Source organism: Bubalus bubalis, chromosome 13, assembly GCF_019923935.1.
Source record: "Bubalus bubalis isolate 160015118507 breed Murrah chromosome 13, NDDB_SH_1, whole genome shotgun sequence".
In the NCBI taxonomy this organism is placed as follows: domain Eukaryota; kingdom Metazoa; phylum Chordata; class Mammalia; order Artiodactyla; family Bovidae; genus Bubalus; species Bubalus bubalis.
In genome coordinates, this window is record NC_059169.1 from 87,023,658 (window position 1) to 87,047,818 (window position 24,161).

A 24,161-nucleotide genomic window follows, 5' to 3' on the forward strand; every position below is an offset into this window, starting at 1 on the left:
GTCAGGTATGGATGTGAGAGTTGGACTGTAAAGAAAGCTGAACGCTGAAGAATTGACGCTTTTGAACTGTGGTGTTGGAGAAGACTCTTGAGAGTCCCTTGGACTGCAAGGAGATCCAACCAGTCCATTCTAAGGGAGATCAGTCCTGGGTGTTCACTGGAAGGACTGATGCTAAAGCTGAAACTCCAATACTTTGGCCACCTCATGTGAAGAGTCGACTCATTTGAAAACTCTGATGCTGGGAGGGATTGGGGGCAGGAGGAGAAGGGGACGACAGAGGATGAGATGGCTGGATGGCATCACCGACTTGATCGACATGAGTTTGAGTAAACTCTGGGAGTTGGTGATGGACAGGGAGGCCTGGCTTGCTGTGATTCATGGGGTCGCAAAGAGTTAGACACGACTGAACTGAACTGAACATATTTCAAAGCACAGTGATAGCTGAATTGAAGGTCACTGTTCCTGCTCTGGTTCTAACACTTTAGTGAACCGAAACCAGTTATCCAACAGGTAAGCATCTTTCTAGGGGGCTGGCTGTGCTGTGCAGTCTGTGGGGTCTTAGCCTCCTGACCACGGACTGAACCTGCACTCCCTGCACTGGAAGCATGGCATCTTCACCACTGGACCACTAGGGAAGCCCCTCAATTTTTTACATTAAAAAAAAAGGAAAAACTTCCTTTTTTTTAGTATAATGGAAAAAATTGATCCAATCAAATTTGCAAAGACCTATTCTGTAATTGAACTCAATGAAATCCATAGAGACTGAAAAACCTTTTATTTTCCTTTTTTTTTTTTCCCAAGTTAAGAAACCTCTGTCACAGACCTATTCTGTAATTGAACTCAACAAAATCCACAGAGACTGAAGAAGCTCCCCCCCCCTCCTTTTTTAAGTTAAGAAACCTCTGTCTTTATAGCAGCCATGAACATGTACTTTTAATCTTTGACTGCAGTGAGTATAAACAACCAACAGCCCCGGCTGCAGCCCTGTGACACCCATCACAACAGGTGTGACAGAGCTGCATTTCCCATGGGCTCCACCAGCCAACCCAGATGAACAGTCTTGGTTCCACAAGGCAAGCTGCAGCAAGAGTATTATTTTCAAATTATCTAATTTAATGTTACATATATTTTACCACAATTAAAAAAAGAGAAAGAAGTAGAATAATGGCTATGTGCTTCAATAATGGGTGAAGAGAAATTATAAGATTTGGGTTATTAGTAAAAACTATGTAGTCCAGACTTCCATGGTGGCCTAATGGTTAAGAACCAACCTTGCAATGCAGGGGACACGCGTTCAATTCCTGGCCAGGGAACTAGGATGCCATGTGCCATGAGTACAGAGCCTGTACACTCCAGAGCCTGAGCGCCAGACTAGAGAGTCCCTGCGCTGTGTCAAAGGACCCTGCAACAGAGCGCAGATCCACGCACCGCAACCAACACCCAAAACAGCCAAATGAACAAATATACAGTAAAAAATAAGAGTGGTCCACAGAAATGCAGCAAAGATCCAGCTATCTGTAAGTATCTAAGAATACTAAGTCAAATTTTGAGAAACCTGGAGGCAATGAAGGATTTAAGTTTATTTAAAGTACGTATGCACGTGTGTGTGTGTTAGTTGCTCAGTTGTATCTGACTCTTTGAGCCCGCCAGGCTCCTCTGTCCATGGAATTCTCCAGGCAAGAAGAGTAGAGTGAGTTGCCATTCCCTTCTCCAGGGGATCTTCCTGACCTAGGGATCGAATCCAATCCCTTGCATTGCAGGCGGATTCTTCACCATCTGAGCTACCAGGGAAGCCCATATTTAAAGTATGTTTACATTTAAATATATTCTGATCAAGCTCAGAAACTAAAGCTGCTTACAGGTTGGCATCAGCACACTGAAGACCAGAGAACCAGAACTTTACCCCTCAGAGCCATGCGGCCCCACAGGCCCTCACTCACATCTGCTTTCTGATGAGGCTCGTTCTCCTCCTCTCTGATGAGAAACTTTAGAAAACACGTTTCCCTTTAAACAGCAGTTAGTGTACTGTCACACGAACCAAAATGAGTGAAGGCTTTGTTCCATTCACATGGCATCAAGGCACAGCAAGTGTACAGAAACACCACCAAGAGCATCAGACTGAGGGAAAAGAAGCCACGCAGGAGACGGGCGGAGGGGCAGGGCTCTGCTCGCCGCCGCCAGGAAACGCTGCGCGGGGCTCTCAGGGGTCTGAAAGCACTGCAAGTAGAGGTGGAGACCGCCTTTCTTCTGCAAGACCTTTACCAGGCTGTCTTTACAACAAACCACCTTGGAACAGAGACTGCATCCACCCTCCAGCCAAAGGGCAGGCAGACCCAAGCCCATTCTGAAAGATCTGTGCTCCCCAAGCTGAAAATTCCTCTCCTGTGACTCAGCTGCCGTCTCTGCCAGGCCATCACACAGCCCCTTCAAAAACAAAGATTGGACTCAATGTTCTGACCAGCCAGCTGGGAGGCCTCACTGAAAGCACTGTCACCCAGCAGCTTCCCAACTGACAGAGATCCCAACTGGGGGATCCCGAGAACTACAGACAACACATCCCACCCAGGAGCACCTGCACCTTCAAAAGCCAGGCGTTAACTTGCCTCTCGGTACAAAACACGGACGTGCACCTCAGAGGCACGCATAAGAGGTGTTTATCTGTCTGAGGAATCAGGACCTGTACACGTACAGCCTTAGATAGCTGTGGTCATCCTTCTACCCTGAGGCAACTCTGTTTCCTCTGGAAAGTTTCCTGGAGAGAAAGTACATACATGCCCCAGCAGACAGACCCCTACCATGAGACACTAAAGGAAGAGGCCCTGAGGAACATGGCCCTGGCTTTGCCTGGAGTGGTCAGTGACATGGCATCAGCCCCAGAAGGCACTCATCAGCTTCAACTCACCGTCAGGGCTGTCATGGATGAAAGAGTTGCCCCGATGTCCACCTTGCTGAACAAAATCTGTGCAATCATTCAAACCTAAGGTTCAGTGAAACTGCAACAGAAGAAACTAAGAAAGCTTTCTGGAGTCCTAACATAAGACTCTGGAGAAGGCAATGGCACCCCACTCCAGTACTGTTGCCCGGAAAATCCCATGGATAGAGGAGCCTGGTAGGCTGCAGTCCATGGGGTCGCTAAGAGTCAGACATGACCGAGTGACTTCACTTTGACTTTCCACTTTCATGCATTGGAGAAGTAAATGGCAACCCACTCCAGTGCTCTTGCCTGGAAAATCCCATGGATGGAGGAGCCTGGTTGGCTGCAGTCCATGGGGTCGCTAAAAGTCAGACACGACTGAGTGACTGCACTCTCACTTTTCACTTTCCTGCATTGGAGAAGGAAATGGCAACCCACTCCAGTGTTCTTGCCTGGAGAATCCCATGGACGGAGAAGCCTGGTAGGCTGCAGTCCATGAGGTTGCATGGAGTCGGACACGACTGAAGCGACTTAGCAGCAGCAGCAGCAACATAGACTCTAGTGGTTTATGTCTGGCTGGCAGGATCTGCGATCTGAGAGGCAGGGCTAAGGTCAGTAGTGCACAGCAGCCTCAACCTGCTGCTTGAAGCACTGCTGACCAGCAGGCTTCATCGAATACTCAAGAAGACAAACTGAACGAATCTCATCACAGCCTGTACTGGTCAAAGTAACTGCTGCCCAGAGTGTCTTTGCTCTAATGTGACCCCTCCATTTGGAATCTGGGGCTAACACAGCTGAAACTCGAGCTACTGCTATACCTGTGAGTAAAGGGAGTCCTTTGTTTTAGACCTAGGAGTCCGTGTCTTCGGACAGCAGCACCCCTACAAGGGTGGCAGACAAACACAGCAGGTTATGAGTGGCAAGAAATCACAGATCCTTTGTGCTCTTGACCCTCCCAGCCTCAAGTCCAGGAAGACTGGATCAGGAAGACACCGTGGGAAGGGAAGGTGCAGCATGCTGTCACTGAGGACACAGGCGCAGAGGAAAAGTAAAACAGCCCCCAAAAAACACTCCAGGATTCCCACACTTTGATTCCATTCCTTACAAAAATATACCACAATTCCATCAACCCTATGCCCCAAAACACAGGTTTGAACAAGATAAGAGAGAAAACACAGATAGAAAAATTAACTAGAGGAGAGAAATGAAAATCAAACTGTGACAGACACTAGAGATCGGCCCATCCACCTTATTCCAACCCGCCTCTCCAGAAGACACAGGGACCACAAGAGGCTAATCACACAAAGGAAGGCTGAACTCTGTGAGAGAAGCTGTGGGGTGTAGCTGAAGCTCTCCCAGCAGGGTGGCAGAGCCCCCCAGTGCCACCCAAAGCAGGGATTATGAGTGCTGTTTCTCTTGGGACATTCCTGGATGTGGTCTGCTCTCTCCTCTTCTGCATTCCTGCTGCTACATATATCCACACATGGGCCACAGCCTACTAGAAATTCTGTAAGGTACTCAGCCCCATTTTCTGCTTAAATTAACCAGAGAGAATTACTTTCCTTGAAGATGAAAATCTCTGTAGGACACAATTGAGAAAAGAAAGTAATGTACATTTAAGTGCATATTTACATTTATATTTTCTTTTCTGATATAAGACTATAAGGTCTGAAATGGAAAAGTAGGAAGTCCAGAAACACCTGGAGTAACAGGCAAATTTGGCCTTGAAGTACAGAATGAAGCAGGGCAAAGGCTAATAGAGTTCTGCCAAGAGAACGCACTGGTCATAGCAAACACCCTCTTCCAACAACACAAGAGAAGACTCTACACACAGACATCACCAGATGGTCAACACTGAAATATGACTGATTATATTCTCTGCAGCCAAAGATGGAGTAGCTCTATACAGTCAACAAAAACAAGACCGGGAGCTGACTGTGGCTCAGATCATGGACTCCTTATTGCCAAATTCAGACTGAAATTGAAGAAAGTGGAGAAAACCACAAGATCATTCAGGTATGACTAAATCTAATCCCTTAAGACTATACAGTGGAAGTGAGAAATAGATTTAAGGGACTAGATCTGATAGACAGAGTGCCTGATGAACTATGGACAGAGGTTCCTGACATTGTACAGGAGACAGGAATCAAGACCATCCCCAAGAAAAACAAATCCAAAAAAGCAAAATGGCTGTCTGAGGAGGCATTACAAATAACTTTAAAAAGAAGGGAAGTGAAAAGCAAAGGAGAAAAGGAAAGATATAAGCATTTGAATGCACAGTTCCAACAAACAGCAAGGAGAGATAAGAAAGCCTTCCTCAGCGATCTATGGAAAAAAAAAATAGAGGAAAACAACAGAATGGGAAAGACTAGAGATCTCTTCAAGAAAATTAGAGATACCAAGGGAATATTTCATGCAAAGATCGGCACAATCAAGGCCAGAAATGGTATGGACCTAACAGAAGCAGAAGATATTAAGAAGAGGTAGCAAGAATACACAGAAGAACTGTACAAAAAAGATCTTCATGACCCAGATACTCATGATGGTGTGATCACTCACCTAGAGCCAGACATCCTGGAATGGGAAGTCAAGTGGGCCTTAGGAACCATCACTACAAACAAAGCTAGTGGAGGTGATGGAATTCCAGTTGAGCTATCTCAAATCCTGAAAGATGATGCTATGAAAGGGCTGCACTCAATGTGCCAGCAAATTTGGAAAACTCAGCAGTGGCCACAGGACTGGAAAAGGTCAGTTTTCATTCCAATCCCAAAGAAAGGCAATGCCAAAGAATGCTCAACCTACCACACACTTGCACTCATCTCACACTCTAGTAAAGTAATGCTTAAAATTCTCCAAGCCAGGCTTCAGCAATACATGAACCATGAACTTCCAGATGTTCAATCTAGTTTTAGAAAAGGCAGAGTAACCAGAGATCAAATTACTAACATCTACTGGATCATCAAAAAAAGCAAGAGAGTTCCAGAAAAACATCTATTTCTGCTTTACTGACTATGCCAAAGACTTCGACTGTGTGGATCACAGTAAACCGTGGAAAATTCTTAAAAAGATGGGAATACCAGGCCACCTGACCTACCCCTTGAGAAACCTGTATACAGGTCAGAAAGCAACAGTTAGAACTGGACATGGAACAACAGACTGGTTACAAATAGGAAAAGGAATATGTCAAGGCTGTATATTATCACCCTGCTTATTTAACTTATATGCAAAGCACATCATGAGAAACGCTAGGCTGGATGAAGCATAAGCTGGAATCAAGATTGCCAGGAGAAATATCAATAACCTGAGATATGCAGATGACACCACCCTTATGGCAGAAAGTGAAGAGGAACTAAAAAGCCTCTTGAGGAAAGTGAAAGGGGCGAGTGAAAATTTTGGCTTTAAAACTCAACATTCAGAAAACTAAGATCATGGCATCCGATTCCATCACTTCATGGCAAATAGATGTGGAAACAGTGGCTGACTTTATTTTTCTGGGCTCCAAAGTAACTGAAATTAAAAGACGCTTAATCCTTGGAAGGAAAGTTATGACCAACCTAGATAGCATATTAAAAAGCAAAGACATTACTTTGTCAACAAATGTCCGTCTAGTCAGGGCTATGGTTTTTCCAGTAGTCATGTATGGATGTGAGAGTTGGACTATAAAGAAAGCTGAGCGCCAAAGAACTGATGCTTTTGAACTGTGGTGTTGGAGAAGACTCTTGAGAGTCCCTTGGGCTGCAAGGAGATCCAACCAGTCCATCCTAAAGGAAATCAGTCCTGAATATTCACTGGAAGGACTGATGTTGAAGCTGAACTCCAATATTTTGCCCACCTGATACAAAGAGCTGACTCCTTTGAAAAGACCCTGATGCTGAGAAAGATTGAGGGCAGGAGAAGAAGCGGATGACAGAGGATGAGAAGGTTGGATGTCATCATCGACTCAATGGACATGGGTTTGGGTGGACTCCGGGTGTTGATGATGGACAGGGAGGCCTGGAGTAGTGCGGTTCATGGAATCGCAAAGAGTCGGACACAACTGCGTGACTGAACCGAACTGAAATCCTGAAATAATTTTAAGTTATTGCTGGTACTCAATTTGGCACTTTCTTACTATATTATTTGGAGAAAGAGGTGGAAGTCTGCTCAATTCTATCAAAATCAGAAGCAGTCACATTATTTTCATAATTACTATTATCAGACTCAAGAAAATGTAACAATCGTCCTTTAAAAAGTACTTTGGAATAAATATATTTTGCAATAAAAGAACAATGTGGACTTTTTTTAAATGTTACTATCTCCCATTTTCTCCAATTTAAAGGCAAACAACTGGTTTCTACCTCATTCAGAGACAAAGTTTATTTTTTATTTGATTTGCTAATATCACTCCTGTCTAGTACATTTTAATAAGTGCAACTTATATAGCTAATGGAATAAAATGGGTGCTTAGAGCCTTATTGGAAAACTGATAACTGGCTAGTGCTAAAATATTTTTTATTTGTATTTAATTGAGAAACACCCAAAAAGAAAAGATATTTCGCTATTACTACTACAGTATTGTTTGACGATTTCAAAGGAAATAGAGCACAAGCAATCCCAGAAAAAGAATTTAGTTATCTCCCCCTAAGTTAGCTATCTGGAAAATAATATCTTTACTTTTAACTTCTTACCTGTTAGCTATTTCATATAGTTGCCTTTGTAAGAAGAAACATCCATTAGTGTAAAAACTCTCAACAAAACTATTCAGTAGGGATATTAGAATTTAGCAAAATTCTTCCCATTGTCTGTTCTTAATCAAGACCACACAAATTTAACCTGAACTTATCAGAAAAACAACAAAGAAATTTAAATGATGCTAATGACCTTTACTTCTCAATGAAAATTAAACTTTAAAAATTTTATCAAGAAACTTCAGTGTTTATAGGACTTAAAAAAATAATATTACTAAGCATAACATAAAATATAATTAATAAGGCAATTGGTTTCATAAAAGCAAATATAATCAGCCACCTGCATCTTGGTAACAATTTCTCAAGAAGTGAATTGACTGCATGGCTTCACAGCTGTCCAGGAAGCGGCTGCTGCAGGCCCCTCCTCTCCACCCTTAACGCCCCAACACTAAGGCAAATTATCAGCTGTTTAAAAATATCATCTCCACAAATATTCACAGTAGCATTATAATAACCAAAAAGTATAAACCACTTAGGGCTTCTCAGGTGGCTCAGTGGTAAAGAGTCTGCCTGCCAAGCAGGAGACCCAGGTCCAGTCCCTGGGCAGGGAAGAGTCCCTGCAGGAGGAAACAGCAGTCCGCTCCACTGACCCTCCTGGGAAGTCCCATGACAGAGGAGCCTGGCGGGCTACAGTCCACAGGGTCACAAAGAGTTGGACACTATTTAGTGACTAAACAACAACAACAAAGGTCAAACTTCCCATTTAATGAGTCAACCCTGTAACGTGCCTAGGCAGAACTTGGCTTAGGTCTTAGCAAGCCCTTCATAGCTTTTCCCTCACACCTTTCAAATATCAAATGATGTAATAATGATGCAAAAAAAAAGTTGGAAGCTCAATTTTATCAAGATTTAACCTTTTATTTTGACGTAATTACAGGTTCATGGCAAGTTTGGGGGAAAAAATACATATTAGTCCTCAGTACTCCTCACACAATTCCTCCTATTGGTAACATCCTGCATCAGTATAGTACAATACTGAAACCAAGAAGCTGAAATTGCTACTATCCACAGAGATTTTTCAGATTTTACCAGCTTTACACTCAACTGTGGATGGATGTACAGTTCTACACAATTTCATCACATGTACAGATTTCTATAACCATGTGCACAATTAAGATACAGAACACCTTTAATCACACAACATTCCTCCCTGCTATTATTTATAGACACGTCCAGCACTTTTCCAGACCCCATGACAAACTTTTGAAAACCAGTAAAGCAGTAAATTGTTCTTAGAGAACTGTTCTCTATAATTTAGTTTGATTCCAGGAATGGAATCACATTCCATTTGATTTCAAGAATGGAATCACACAGTGTGTAACCTTTTAGGACTAGCATTTTTCAATCTGGATAATTCTCTGAAGATCCATGCAAGTTATATAAATCAGTAGTTCATCCTTTCTAATGTCGAAGGGTATTCTAAGTACAGGTGTACCACAGTGTAACCACCCACCTGTTGAGGGACATCGGGATTGTTCACAGTGTGGAGCTATGACAAATAAAACCACTATAAAAATTTGTGCATGCATTCATGTGTGAATATAAATTTTTTTTAATAAATTTTCATTAAATGGTGCATAGTTAAGTACCAATTTTAATATCAGCATTGGTAATGTTTGCTTAAAAAATGGAAGATCACATTTAATCTCCACTGACTTTGTCTTTTCAATTTACTAAAATACTTTTCAAACCAGGCATTTAGTGAATGCTTCTGTTAAGGAACTAAGCAGTGTACTAAGCATTTGAATTCATATCCTATGTAATCCTTGCATCAATAATGAGCTAGGTACTGAGATTATCGCATCTTGAAACTGAGAAAACTGAAGTATAGAAAAGATTGAGGAAGAGATCTAGAATCTCATTAAGCTAGGATGTGAAAAGCTGGATTCAGATTCAAGTCTGGGTGATTCAAAATTCTATTCATTTCATCATTCCTGTATATGTGTGTCATTAAATATGAAAAGCATGTATTAGAACAAAAAGATGTTTACTTAAACTTTACATGTAACTATCACATTTTATACTGAGATTTTTTAAAATTAGAGATAATATCTAATATGCTGCAGAAATTACCAAAATTAATCTAATAACCTACTGGGATTTGCACAAATACTTTACAAGTTAAAGGTACAAGAGTCTTAGAGGAAAATTCAGATAAAGTGATTGCTCAGCTTTTCTCTACACAGGTTCTTTCAGGTTCACTCTTCATTAGAACTGTGGTGAACAAGAAATCCGGGGCCATTGAGAAAGGAGGGAAGGGGAAAAAAGGGTAAAGGTGTATGAATGAACAGGGCCCAGCCCACAAGCAACCAAGGATCAGGACTGAAGTCAGCAGCAGACATACAGCCCAGCCTCCACTCCCACATGAGGAAGGACGGGCTCATTTCCAGAAGCTCCAGGGACTGGACTCATGCAAGAGTGACCACACAGGACTCAGACCTTCAAAGCTGCCTACTTCCCAGAGACACCAATCACACAGGGCTCATCACTGCCATCAGCAAATGCTGCCATCAGAAGGAGATTCACAAACACCATCCTCAGAAAGGTTATAAAAAATCATTAATTAGGCAATACCTTACTTTCTGGCCTTGGAGTACAAAATGAAGCTGGACAAAGGGTACTAGTTTTGCCAAGAGAAGGCACTGGTCATAGCAAACACCTTCCAACAACACAAGAGAACACTCTACACATGGACATCACCAGATGGTCAATACCTAAGACAGACTGATTATATTCTTTGCAGCCAAACATGAAGCAGCTCTATACAGTCAACAAAAACAAGACCAGGAGCTGCCTGTGGCTCAGATCATGAACTCCTTACTGTCAAATTCAGACTGAAATTGAAGAAAGTAGGGAAAAGCACGAGACCATTCTGGAATGACCTAAATCAAAGCCCTTACAATTATACAGTGGAAGTGACAAATAGATTCAAGGGACTAGATCTGATAGACAGTGAAGAACTATAGATGGAGGTTCATGACATTGTATAGGAGACAGTGATCAAGACCATCCCCATGAAAAAGAAATGCAAAGAGGAAAAATGGTTGTCTGAGGAGACCTTACAAATAGCTGAAAAAAAGAAGAAAAGAGAAACGCAAAGGAGAAAGGAAAGATATACCCATTTGAATGCAGAGTGCCAAAGAATAACATAGAGAGATAAGAAAGCCTTCCTCAGTGATCAATGCAAAGAAACAGAGGAAAACAACAGAATGGGAAAGACTAGAGATCTCTTCAAAAAAATTAGAGATACCAAGGGAACATTTCATGGAAAAACGGGCTCAATAAAGGACAGAAAGAGTATGAACCTAATAGGAGCAGAAGATATTAAAAAGAGATGGCAAGAATACACAGAGGAACTATACAAAAAAAGACCTTAATGACCCAGATAACCACGATGCTGTGATCACTCACCTAGAGCTAGACGTCCTGGAATGTGAAGTCAAGTGGGCCTTAGGAACCATCACTACGAACAAAGCTCGTGGAGGTGATGGGACTCCAGGCGAGTCAGTTCAAATCCTAAAAGATGATGCTGTGAAAGTGCTGCATTCGATATATCAGCAAATTTTAAAAACTCAGCAGTGGCCACAGGACTGGAAAAGGTCAGTTTTCATTCAAATTCCAAAGAAAGGAAATGTCAAAGTATGTTCAAACTACCACACGATTGCACTCATCTCACACACTAGCAAAGTAATGCTCAAAATTCTCCAAGCAAGGCTTCAACAGTATGTGAACCGAGAACTTCCAGATGTTCAAGCTGGATTTAGAAAAGGCAGAGCAACCAGAGACCAAATTGAAAAACATCATTGGATCACAGAAAAAGCAACAGTTACAGAAAAACATCTAATTCTGCTTTCTTAACTTCACCAAACCTTTCACTGTGTGGATCACTAAAAACCATGGAAAATCCTTAAAGAGACGGGAACAGCAGACCACCTGACCTGCCTCCTGAGAAATCTGTATTGCAGGTCAAGAAGCAAAAGTTAGAACCAGAGATGGAACAACAGGCTGGTTTCAAATTGGGAAAGGAGTACATTAAGGCTGTATATTGTCACCCTGCTTATTTAACCTCTATACAGAGCACATCATGCGAAATGCTGGGCTGGATGAAGCACAAGCTAGAATCAAGATTGCTGGGAGAAATATCAATAACCTCAGATACACAGATGACACCACATTTATGGCAGAAAGTGAAGAGGAACTAAAGAGCCTCTTGATGAAAGTGAAAGAGGAGAGTGAAAAGGCTGGCTTAAAACTCAACATTCAAAAAAGGAAGATCATGGCATCTGACTGCATCACTTCATTGCAAATAGATGGGGAAACAATGGAAATAGTGACAGACTTTACTTTCCTGAGCTCCAAAGTAACTGCCGATGGTGACTGCAGCCATGAAATCAAAAGACACTTGCTCCTTGGAAAAAAAGCTATGACCAACCTAGATAGCATATTAAAAGGCAGAGACATTACTTTGCCAACAAAGGTCTATCTAGTGAAAGCTAAGGTTTTTCCAGTAGTCATGTATGGATGTGAGAGTTGGACTATAAAGAAAGCTGAGAGCCAAAGAATTGATGCCTTTGAACTGTAGTGTTGGAGAAGACTCTTGAGAGTCCCCTGGACTGCAAGGAGATCCAACCAGTCCATCCTAAAGGAAATCAGTCCTGAATATTCATTGGAAGGACTGATGCTGAAGCTGAAGCTCCAATACTTTGGCCACCTGATACAAAGAGCAGGTCCTTTGAAAAGACCCTGATGCTGGGAAACATTGAAGGTAGTCAGAAAAGGAGGTGACAGAGGATGAGATGGTTGGATGGCATCACCAACTCAATGGACATGAGTTTGAGCAAGCTCAGTGAGTTGGTGATGGACAGGGAAACCTGGCAAGCTGGCAAGAGTCACACACAACCGAGCGATTGAACTAACTGAACGTTTCCTGATTTGTCATCAAATATCATGCTCATTTTTATTAATTTAACACTAAGATCTGGCTATTCTATTCCTACCAAGTTGAGAACAATTAAATGGCTAAAGTATACAGTTTTAAAATAAAATTTAAAACTATAATGTCTAAGTGTAAAACAGATTTACTTCATATCTATTAGCAACCTCAGTTTCCAAATTTTATTATGCATTAAAATCATCTGAGGATCTTTAAAAATTCTCTATAGCCAGGTCACAACCACACCAATTAGATTTTTTAAAATTTGAAGATAGAAATCAGGCTAAAATAATTCCTTAAAGATACTCATGTTTGATTAGCAATGGCTATAACAAAAATTAGAGCAATAAAATTATTGTGTCAAGAAAGAAAAATTAAATGAATATTAGATAGGTAACTTGGGTACTATAATGTTTCAATCTAACATGATGTTTTGGGAGCACTTAAAATATTTGAAAATCTCTACGTGTACCCCAGTCTCTTTACTCATGAAAACTCTCAATTTTTCAGATAGGAGGACTGATACTGAAGCTGAAACTCCAATACTTTGGCCACCTCATGCAAAGAGTCGACTCACTGGAAAAGACCCTGATGCTGGGAGGGATTGGGGGCAGGAGGAGAAGGGGATGACAGAGGATGAGATGGCTCGATGGCATCACCAACTCGATGGACATGAGTTTGCGTGAACTCTGTGAGTTGGTGATGGACAGGGAGGCCTGGCGTGCTGCGATTCATGGGGTCGCAAAGAGTTGGACATGACTGAGCGACTGAACTGAACTGATCTGAACAGCTTCACATGTTATTATTAAATATAAGTCAGTCAGTAAACATTTACAAAACGTATTAATGATAAACATGAAACCTACTTGCAACTGAACTGAATTGTGCCGAAGACCTTCCACAATAGAAGAAAATCTGTCAATTCTTCTTTCTTCTCCAGCTGATGTTAAAGCTTCTAAGACTTCTTCAAGGCTATTGGAAAATTACAAATTAAACTGCAAACAGCAAATAACCCACGTAACTCAAAATTAGTAGCTTAACCTACTACGCTCCAGAGTCACTACTTCTAGGCAAGCAGTAACATTTTATAAGTGTCTTACTGATTACACACCACACAGCAAGCACAAACCATGTTACATATTCATTTATTCCTCATAATAACCCTATGATCATATTTATTTGTCAAACATTTATATAGTGCTTAATACACATCAGGTACTATATAACCTGTTATAAATATTAATATTAGCTAGTTTTAATGTACGTCATTCTATAAAGTAGGTATTATTGCTATTATATTCTGTAAGTTAGGAAACTGAAGCAGAAAAGGGTTAAGCAATTTGTCAAAGGTCTCACTTCTACTAAATGGTAGAGTGCTAGAGCAAGGATGAGGATCCAGACTGCTTTTAACCACTACAACTCTACTCTGCCTTGAGTGTAAGTAAATGAACTTCTGGTGGCCAAACACATACAGCAGTAAGTAATTATAGTCAAATATAAAGAATGATGGTTATGTAAGAAATATACGTGCTATTTCTTTAAAGAATACTTATGCTAACAGTACCCGGTATACTGTAAAATCTCAGTTTGTGGACATAGACACTTTAGTCCTAACAGTTCTTTACATCATTTAAACAATCTATCTGAAGTCAAGAAATAATAAAAGTAATATAGAAGTGAAGGAAAAAGAGTAGAAGAGGAAGGAGGAAAAGGAGAAAGAGGATAAAAGAAGAGAAGGACATGAAGGGAAGAAGGAAGAGAAAAGAGAAGGCACAGGACACAGGGGAGGAGGGGGAAGACACAGGGAGCAGAGGGAAAGAGAGGCAAGGGGAGCACAGAGGAGGCACACCATGCTTCTACATTAAATTCACCCTTGGGTGGCCTTCTTAAAATGGGAAAGTGCTAAAGCTGCATGCGTGGCTTTGCAGGTGGGACTGCAGCAGACTCGGCCTCATCCAGGGAGGCGCACCAGCCGCGTGGTGCCTGCTGCCTCCCCAGCAAAGTCCAGCTGAGCAGGGCTCCAGTCAGCGGACCCACAGGCCCCCCATGGACAAGTTTCCAATGTGTGCTGGGGGTTTCACTCACAGGGCTCTGCCCACACTTAGGAGGTCAGAAGGCCATTTCTGTTTGCTCTGTTGGTTGTTCAGTTTGAATATCTTTACCATATATAAAAGGTATTTTAAGTAATTTTTAAATGCTCTCTTGTAATAAGAACACTAATCTTCCTTAAAAAGACAAAAGGTTTATTTTTATCTTTCAATACATGCAATGGCTTTTTAGTTACAGCTTTAGAAATTGTAGATAATGTCTTTAAAGTTTAAACTTTACGATACACTTTATGGTCAACACATTCTACCCTCAACCATTACAGTATCAATTATTCACTAATACTTCTATCTGGAAAAAATCATAAGAAACAGAACCAATCTGTATATTTTTCAAAGTCTTCATTTAGACTGTTTATTCAAGGTCTGCGTTCAAAACAGTTTTAAAATAATAAAGAAATCCATTTTTCATAGAAACATGTCAGTCCATAACTACTGTATCAATTAAGAGAAAAAAATTTTTCATTTCTGTTCAGCCAATATGAATCTAAATAAGCTGCTTAAGTATACTTCATTTATTTAAAATAAATTCTAGACTAAAATAGAATAATGAAAACATTATTGAATCAAACTGTATTAAATTACTGTGTAACGAGAGAAACAAGTTGAGACTTACATGCTTTCCTCCCCTACGATGCACACTGCAGAAAGGAGCTTAACCACATCCATCATCATGCCAGGCTGCTCAGGATCAATGGCTCTGGCTAGCAAAGAAAGACTCCTCTCTTCACTCATAATTCTTTCCAAGCCATACTACAACATTTGGAGAAAAAGGGTTAAATTTTAGTGGTTAGTTAAAAAAAATACTGCCCTGAAGAAAATGCAGTTATTAAAAGAATGTTTATAAGAAACTATACTTGTACATGTAGTAAAGTGAGAAAATATAAAGAATGTATAACATTCTAAAAAAAATTCATGTAACTATTCCCTTTACATTAAAAACTAAAAAAATCAATCAAATACAGATGACCGCTCACAGGTAATTTTCAGCAACATAACTGAAAATTATTAGATAGGCAGGTGGCCAACTAGAGAAAGGGAAAAGCAGTGAGGAATACTGAGATCCCCCAACAGGCACACACAAAATGCACAGGAGGAACTCTCCTGCGGGAAGGAAGGCTGGTAGGAGGTACAGGACCACAGAGCACTGTCCCAGAGAATTACAGTGTGAACCCCTGGCACTACATAAAATGCCAAGCAAAAAGTAAAACTCATTTTAATAGAAGCGTTTCAATATATCCAAAAGGTCATCATTTCAACATGTAATCACTACAAAACATTTACTGATGAGATATTTTCACTTTTTCTTTTCTCCTAAGTATTCAAAATCCAATGTGTATTCCACACTCAGAGCACATCTCAGTTCAGAGTGGTCACATCTCAAGGGCTCAGGAGCCACACATGATAACCGCATTCCACAGTGCAGGGCTAGACAGTAACACTTGGTTCATAAATGGGCAGAAGCTGAAGGGTGATTTGGGCCGATACCATGTAGAAACTACTGCAGAATATATGTATTCTGATCAGAATGATATTTTGTCATCAGAAAGACAACACATAATATTAATATAAATGGGATGATTTTGAATGTAAACAAGGTTTGTTTGCTACTGCTAGGATGTCACATCCTACTGGAAGATAAGGAATTATGTTAACGACTCAGTATTTTGATTTAAAGATGTATACCTCTCTTAGGGCCCACTTACAATCTATGGGAGATAAGTATCAAATAACAGAGGATGAATGAAAACAATACAACAGTACTATTTATTTACCCTACATCCCAGAGGATCCTTTTAAAGAGTGAGAAATTAGTTGAATAGAATTACTATTAATACCAAGCTCTAAAAAGGACCTTAATCCCAATTAAACTCAAAATTAGCATTAGATATCAGTATCACCAGGCTTCCCTGATGGCTCAGAGGTTAAAGCTTCTGCCTCCAATGCAGGACACCTGGGTTCGATCCCTGGGTCGGGAAGATCCCCTGGAGAAGGAAATGGTAACCCACTCCAGTATTCATGCCTGGAGAATCCCATGGACAGAGAAGCCTGGTAGGCTACAGTCCACGGGGATGCAAAGAGTCGGACACAACTTAGCGACTTCACTCACTCACTCATCAGTATCAAAGTTAAATCTATAACAAGCTTAGATCCAAATGCTTTGAGTGCTATGAAATCTTATTTATCTCTTCTATCTTGTAAATGGCATTTATTTAAAGAAGCTTCACATTGTAGTGAAATATTGCACTCACTTCAAACTGCTATCTAAGGAACACAGGTAAAAAGAAGGAAGTACAAACAGAAGGGCCAAGGGCCCCCGGGTATGATTTCTGAAGTGACTTCTCTATTCTGTTGGCCACAAGGAAATGTTTACAAAGAAGCAGCCAAGAAATGCTCACTTTTGTGATATCCTAGGCTGTTTCATACCTGGAAACAAAGAAAAGCAGGCATGGAGCCAGAGACTATAACATGCCTTGACAATCATTCCAGGGAATTGTCAGAGGTTTGTAAATTATCACTGTGACCCAATTCAAAAAGTCAATCAGCCACTGATTACCAAGTACCAAAAGGCTGGCTCTGTCCTAATAACCTGAGGCTAGCACTTCCCTGCCCTTCCCACACACTGGGCTGGCCTGGGCCAGCACCTGCCTTTACCGCATCAGAATGTGCCGGGAGCCAGCGAGAGACATTCCACTCGTGACAAAGGTCATGAGGAAGGAGGCTCGGCATACGCAAAGGCGGGATCGAGCCTCAGGAGTGCCCCCGGATATTCTCGAGCATCTACCCCCAAAAAACCAGAGTCTGCCTACTTTATTGCTTTGTGCTCTCACCTCTGACTTTACTGGGGGCTGTCCCCCACCACCATCTCGCTCTGTCAAAGAGTTAACTTACAGCTCCAATTAATAAAGTTCCTGGGCAACTAGGAGTGTTTAAATCCAAACCCCTCAGATGGCTCTCTAACTCGCCTGACAAGTTTACCCGGACTCCTACAGCTATGCATACGGTTGTTTACAGTCTCCCAGCCTCGAGAGGCACGGGAAGCTTAAGATATTCAAATAGCTTAGAGCCTCTCAGAGAGTTAAGAAACTGTCAGAATAAAACTAGTAAAAGATTTCATTGATGAGCCAATGCTTGTTGCCAAGTTTTAACATCCCCTGAATTGTATCCTTGAATACGTATTAATTAATAGTTGGTATGTAGAAAAAAAAAGTAGTGGCCTTGGTGTTAGTAACTTTAGACCCTTAAGGTAATAAATTCTTTCCTTTGTTGTAAACCCATTACACATCCACCCTATAGGAATGCAATTTTATCTTCGGAAGATGGCGCCAAACCTTAAAATAATTACTCTTAGAGAAAATAAGTCTTTGTTGATAAGTCTTTGTCAAGAGTCATAAAATGTTAATAGGCCTTCCGACCAGAAGATGATGTAAATCACCTAAACCATTTGTATACGATAAATTTGCAGGAAAGAAACCCTGGTTTTTGATAAGGATCAAAGACTGCTGACTTTGCATCCCCTATTATCCTCTATGTGTAACTTAGGGTATAAAAACCCCTGTTGAAAATAAAGCTACAGGCCTTGCTCACCAAAGCTTGGTCTCCCCATGTCATTCTTCTCCTTAACTTCCAGCTGAGTCTCCATCTGGAGCGCGGATATCCTCTGCGACCATTTATTTGCCTGGGCTTCTAAGACCCACTTGAGAAGGTGTCTAAGGTGGGGCACCTTCCGCTATTCGAGAGGGCGCCTGCGGCCTCCATGGTCAGAGCTAACCTGGTGTCACAGGTTATATTGATTTTCCGTGTAAACCAAGCTACTCAGCTTCTTTTCTCCACTGAATTTTCCTACTGAGCTATCCTCATTCTATTACTCTTTATATCTTTGATAAATAAATAAATAGGTGGCCGAAGCCATCTCTCCTTTGAATACCCTGGATCAGCCGGGGCTGGACCTCGGCAAGAATGGGAGCATTCCCTGGTTCCCGCCAGCGTCCTGTGAACTCAAAGCTTCTTCACAGGCAATATTCTCTTGACTTTGCTAATAGAATATTGGACGGTGCTTGTTTTGAGACTGGAATGAGGCCAGATTACCACAAATGAGTATCTAGAGCTAAAGACTGAACTGCTTCCTACTTCTATAGAATTTTTCTCATTCGATTATTTAAAAAAATAATAATAATAATAAAACAAAACCCATGGACTGTGAGAGAAAGTCAACTTACCAGCACTGGCATTCAAAGTGCATTAAATAAAGGCTACTATAAGGTTAGAGAGATGATGGCAAATTGCGGAAGGTCTGAGAATGTCTCTCCACTGAATGTCAAGGATCCACTTCAGATTATAGGAAAACACACACATTCTAAACTGAGAACCAGTGCCAGGTTCCATTTGCATTCTACTTGAGGCCTATTATTACTTAAGAGATGGAATTTCGGGCCACTGAAGTTGTGTTCGATGGGGGAAGGTGAATCCCCTAAATCCTGTGTAGCATGCCTAACACACGAACACTAGTGCTGAATAACTATCCACAATGAGTTAATCCCAGCAGAAAAGAGGAAGAAACTGGCTTCAGGAACAAGGTGAGCTAGCTGAGTGCCATAAGAAACACACCAAAAGCTATCTTGGCTTTTATTTTCTCATAAATAATCAAAATTTTCTTCTAGTTAAAAACTACTATAAACTTCTATTTAGTATTCTATTGCATGCAATGCTATTAGATTTGCTCATAATAGGTATCATACTTGTTTTTTCTCTTAAAGACTATATTTTTCATCATTCAATTAACTTTTATACAGATTTCACAGTAGGTACGGGGAAAAAAAATTAACCAAAAAATCCCACATACAATTAACTTTACAATTCAGACATTATAATACTAATTCCAAGTATCAGAAAAGTTTTTTAGTAACTTTTTATTTGTATCAGCATGAGTGGTAGCAATAAATGCAAATGATAATATATTTAATGTATATACATAAACTATATATAAACTCCATATACATAAACTAGAAACAAAATGATCCACTACTATAACAATTAAATCACATTATATTAATTAGAATATAAACACATAAAGTTTACTCTCTTTCCAATTTGATCTCAAACCAAGTAAGAATATTATCTCCTATATAACCCCTCACTTTAACCATGACATTCTTCTCAAATTCAAATTATGATTCAAATACTCCTTTGGTTTTTAAAAAACATTCCTGAGTTTTTTAACTCAGCTTTCACCACTGAAATTCCCAATTCATATTCCTACTTTAGGAGGACCCACCCCCACCCCAACTGCCGCCACAGCAAGTGTTACAGGCTCAGTTGGGAAACCCCTTATTAACAGTCTGATTCCTTTATTCACTCACTCAACACATGCTCTACAAAAGCTACATAATATAGCTAAAATCAAACTCTCACAGAACAATCAGTTCAATATAGAATGGGGTTGTGATTTCTATAACAGAAATTTTCCCTGAAATTATATCTGATTAGAGAAAGCATGGAGGTTAAAAATATTTCAATGGCTAAAAACAGGAATTTAGGCTTCAGAAAATGATGAAAAATTCATAAATAGTCCAGTAAGAAAAATAATTAGAAAATGTAACTTTTTGCTGCATTTAATCAATAGAAAAGTAAATGTTAATAATTTAACAAGTACTTAAGTATGAAGTTCTCTAAGGATTTATTTTTAAAATGAATATTTAAAAATTATCAGAACTATACATTTTGCCATAAAACACACATCATCTACCATAGGTAAAATTTCCTCTCCCACTGTCTAATGAACGAAAACACTTATCATTTTTGCACACGATCAGGAGGTAGATGCATTTAAATGTTAGAGCTAGAGACACATCCTGGAACAGAGCTAACTTCTGCAGTTAACAGTATGAAAGAAAAGAAACACTGTTAGAGAAACCGAACTTCAGTACAGGGCAAAACCATTTCTCTCTTCTAATGTATGCTCCTTAAATATTCAAACTGCAGATTCGCCATATTATATTTGGTTTCAATATTACAGCTGACTCTTGCACATCACAGGGACTACGGGCACCAACTCCTCAGGCAGTCAAAAATCTGAGTATAATACTTGATTCCCCAAAAACTTACTTACTTAGCCTACTCTTGACTCCTTACCAATAACAAAAACAGTTGATTAACATATTTTATATGTCAAATGCATTATATACTATATTTTTAAAATAAGGTAGAGAAAAGAAAATGTTATTGAAAAAAACCATAAGGAAGAGAAAATACTTTTACAGTACAAATATGTATTTATTTAAAAAATCCTCAAGTACGTGGATCAGAGAAGTTCAAACATGCATTGTTCAAGCATTAGCTGCACTTGCATTAAGTATCATTGCTCCACCTCTGGGATCTGTTCATATCTGTTCACATTAATTTCATTAAAGATTTAAATTCCTATATTATAAAAACTAAGTTTTTCCAACTTAATTCTTTGGTAATAAGTATTACTGAAGATCATATTTAATAATCATGTATGACTTCCAAGCGGATTCATGCTATACTTTTGAAAATTAAAAAGGAAGGAAGGGAAGAAGAAAGGGGAGCCAAAATGCAGACAGACAGCGAGGTACTGAGGTAGGGAGGAAGGACAGGAGGAAAAGAGAATTAATCTGTGTACAAAGAATGAAGCAGCAGAAGAGGGTCTATTCATCCCCAAGTATCTCCTGTTGATACACAGTTCATTTGACACAAAACCAGAACAACACAATTCAATATTTTTCCATTATAAACTGAAGAGCTTACCAAAGCAATACATCACTTTGGTGCAAATTCTGTATTACATAACTCTACTTCATAAGAATTTCTGTAAGAACTAATAAAGAACAATGCATCTACCTATGTGCATACCTGGGTATTCATCAAGGCCTTCAGACACTGTATGACTTTGTGCTGATTCTTCTTCACAATTGTTTCTTGTCTGCATGAAAGATATCAGTGTTGGAATCATCCATGGACATGCAAATGCAGCTTAACTGGAAATAATGATTAGCAATACTTACATTTTGCCACTAATCAGCTTTTCCAAGATGTCCAGTAATAATCCAAGCCCCTCATGTCCAAAGCTTTCCACCCAACTGAAAAACAGAAAAACCGACAGTCTTATATTAAGTCAGTATTCGAGTTTTATCATGATAATGACATATACTCACAAATATTCTGCACTTGTGATAATCTAGTCATAAATACAAAAGAATAACATTGTAATATAAAGGTATTCATGATTCACAATCTTAGTTGTGAAAGCAGCAGCAATGATGGGACAGCCAATGGGATGCGGACCCCAGCTTGCACTGAGCTTTGTGAGAGCTTCGCATGCCCAGAGCGCCCCTACCGCATGTCCACTGACATCACATGAGCAGTTAAAACCTGCCATGTTGGAAGTACTGACACGACAGAAGCAGCTGACGCTGCTGGTCAGAGCAACACCGCACCCAGAGAGCTGGCGGTTAAACATTCACCAGCTCACCACTGGGCAAGCCCCAGTCTGGACTGTTCCGAAGAGCAGACACTGGGCAAGGTAGCAACATTGGAAGAGAGAGGACTCTGGTCTACATAAAGAAAAAGATTACTGAAAAATGTAGTCAAAATACTGTAAAAAGCATGTTCTATGAGAATTTTCCGAATCACTAAAATACATCCTTATACATGTTAACAATTTCTTAAAATTTCAAACTTCAACTGTATTTTTCAAAAAAGCTTCATCATTATTTTTAAATGAGTATTTCCATCTTGACACAACCACCTCCATTCTGTAGACCCATTAATATAATCAGAGTATGTATGTAATTGGGATTTCCACTGGTGGCTCAGTGGTAAAGAATCCACTTGGCAATGAAGGAGGTATGGGTTCAATCCCTGGGTCAGGAGGATTCCCTGGAGAATGAAACGGCCACCTACTACAGTATTCTTGTCTAGAAAATCCCTCGGACAGAGGAGCCTATGGTCCATGGGGTTGCAAAGAGTCAGACACAAATGAGCGACTTCACTTTCACCTTCCCTTAGCAACTAAAGAACAACATGTATGTAATTAGGATAACTCTGCCAACAGACAACAGCTCACACCTATTATAGTAAAACTACCCTAGGAGAATCAGCGGTGATCTGGAAAACCTAGCACAATAAATAAAATAATAGTAACAATTTATCTTCTAAAAAGTGGGGGAAAGGCAGGTAAGGTAGTCTGGTATTCCCATCTCTTTCAGAATTTTCCACAGTTTGTTGTGATCCACACAGTCAAAGGCTTTGGCATGGTCAATAATGCAGAAATAGGTGTTTTTCTGGAACTCTCTTGTTTTTTCGATGATACAGCGGATATTGGCAATTTGATCTCTGGTTCCTCTGCCTTTTCTAAAACCAGCTTGATTTTAACCACCACCCATAAAAGAATCTGCCATTTAGATTGACAGACTCTTCTCAAACTGTTTTACTCATCTCTTATCCATAAGAATAATTCAAGAATGCACTTAACAAATTACCTGTAGTCATTTCAAATCTACTTTCACGTTTCATGAAAACACCTATAACATCCCACTTAACTCCTTGATGACATCCTATTCTGTACTTATTCTAATTTCACTTGCAGCAGGGAAGCTTGAAATCAAACACACAAGAAGTAATTAGAGGGTTTTTTGAGAGCTGGCACTAAGATATGTGGACAGACTCTGCTCATCAGGCCCTTAGTACTTCACAGTAAAACTTAGTGAATTTTCAACAATCTCTGTTTTCAAAAGTATACCCATAAAAAATATTCTAAAGCTAATATAAATTGGTTAAGATCATTCATACTTATATAACTTTTAATCGTTATGGAAAATAAACTTGCTACTCCTAAAACTGCCTTATAACAAAATATACAGATACTTTAAAATTATACTAATGGAAAAAGAAGATACTATTGCACATAATTCCCAGGTGCTGCCAGTGGTAAAGAACCCAGCTGCCAATGCAGGAGATTTAAGAGACACGGGCTTGATCCCTGAGTCAAGAAGATCCTCTGGAGGAGGGTATGGCAACCCACTCCACTATGCTTGCCTAGAGAATCCCATGGACAGAGAAGCCTGGCGGGCTACAGTCCATAAGGTCACACAGAGTCGGACACAACTGAAGCGACTTAGCACACACACACGCATGCACATAGTATGTTCATGTTGGAGCCCACTATAAAATTTAGGAAGTATATCAATCCAGGTAAATCAAGTCTGACAAATAATATTAATAGAACTGAGCTATTTCAAAAATTTATCATTACTAATATAACAACTAATAATAGAATACTGGGATCCACAGAAGTTCTCAAATCAACTATTTCTGGACAAACTAAATAACTGTTTTCTACAAAGCAGAATATGAGTCATTACAGTAAAAATCACACCCACTCATGCATATTCAGTTCAGATCAGTCACTCAGTCATGTCCAGCTCTTTGCAACCCCATGGACTGAGCATGCCAGGCTTCCC

The 24,161-nt window shown here is 40.0% G+C and overlaps 1 protein-coding gene across 8 annotated transcripts in view; it reads right to left on the reverse strand.

Moving 5' to 3' along the window:
* DIAPH3 (diaphanous related formin 3) overlaps nt 1-24,161 on the reverse strand; it is a 569,530-nt gene that overhangs the window by 378,590 nt on the left and 166,779 nt on the right. For all 8 annotated transcript variants that reach the window (XM_025263061.3, XM_044926876.2, XM_025263062.3 and 5 more), the window contains 4 exons: nt 21,705-21,779; nt 21,553-21,622; nt 15,296-15,432; nt 13,441-13,546 (listed from right to left, as the gene is read on the reverse strand). In XM_025263061.3, coding sequence (XP_025118846.3) covers nt 13,441-13,546; nt 15,296-15,432; nt 21,553-21,622; nt 21,705-21,779 — 388 coding nt within the window. The remainder of the gene's footprint in view (nt 1-13,440; nt 13,547-15,295; nt 15,433-21,552; nt 21,623-21,704; nt 21,780-24,161) is intronic.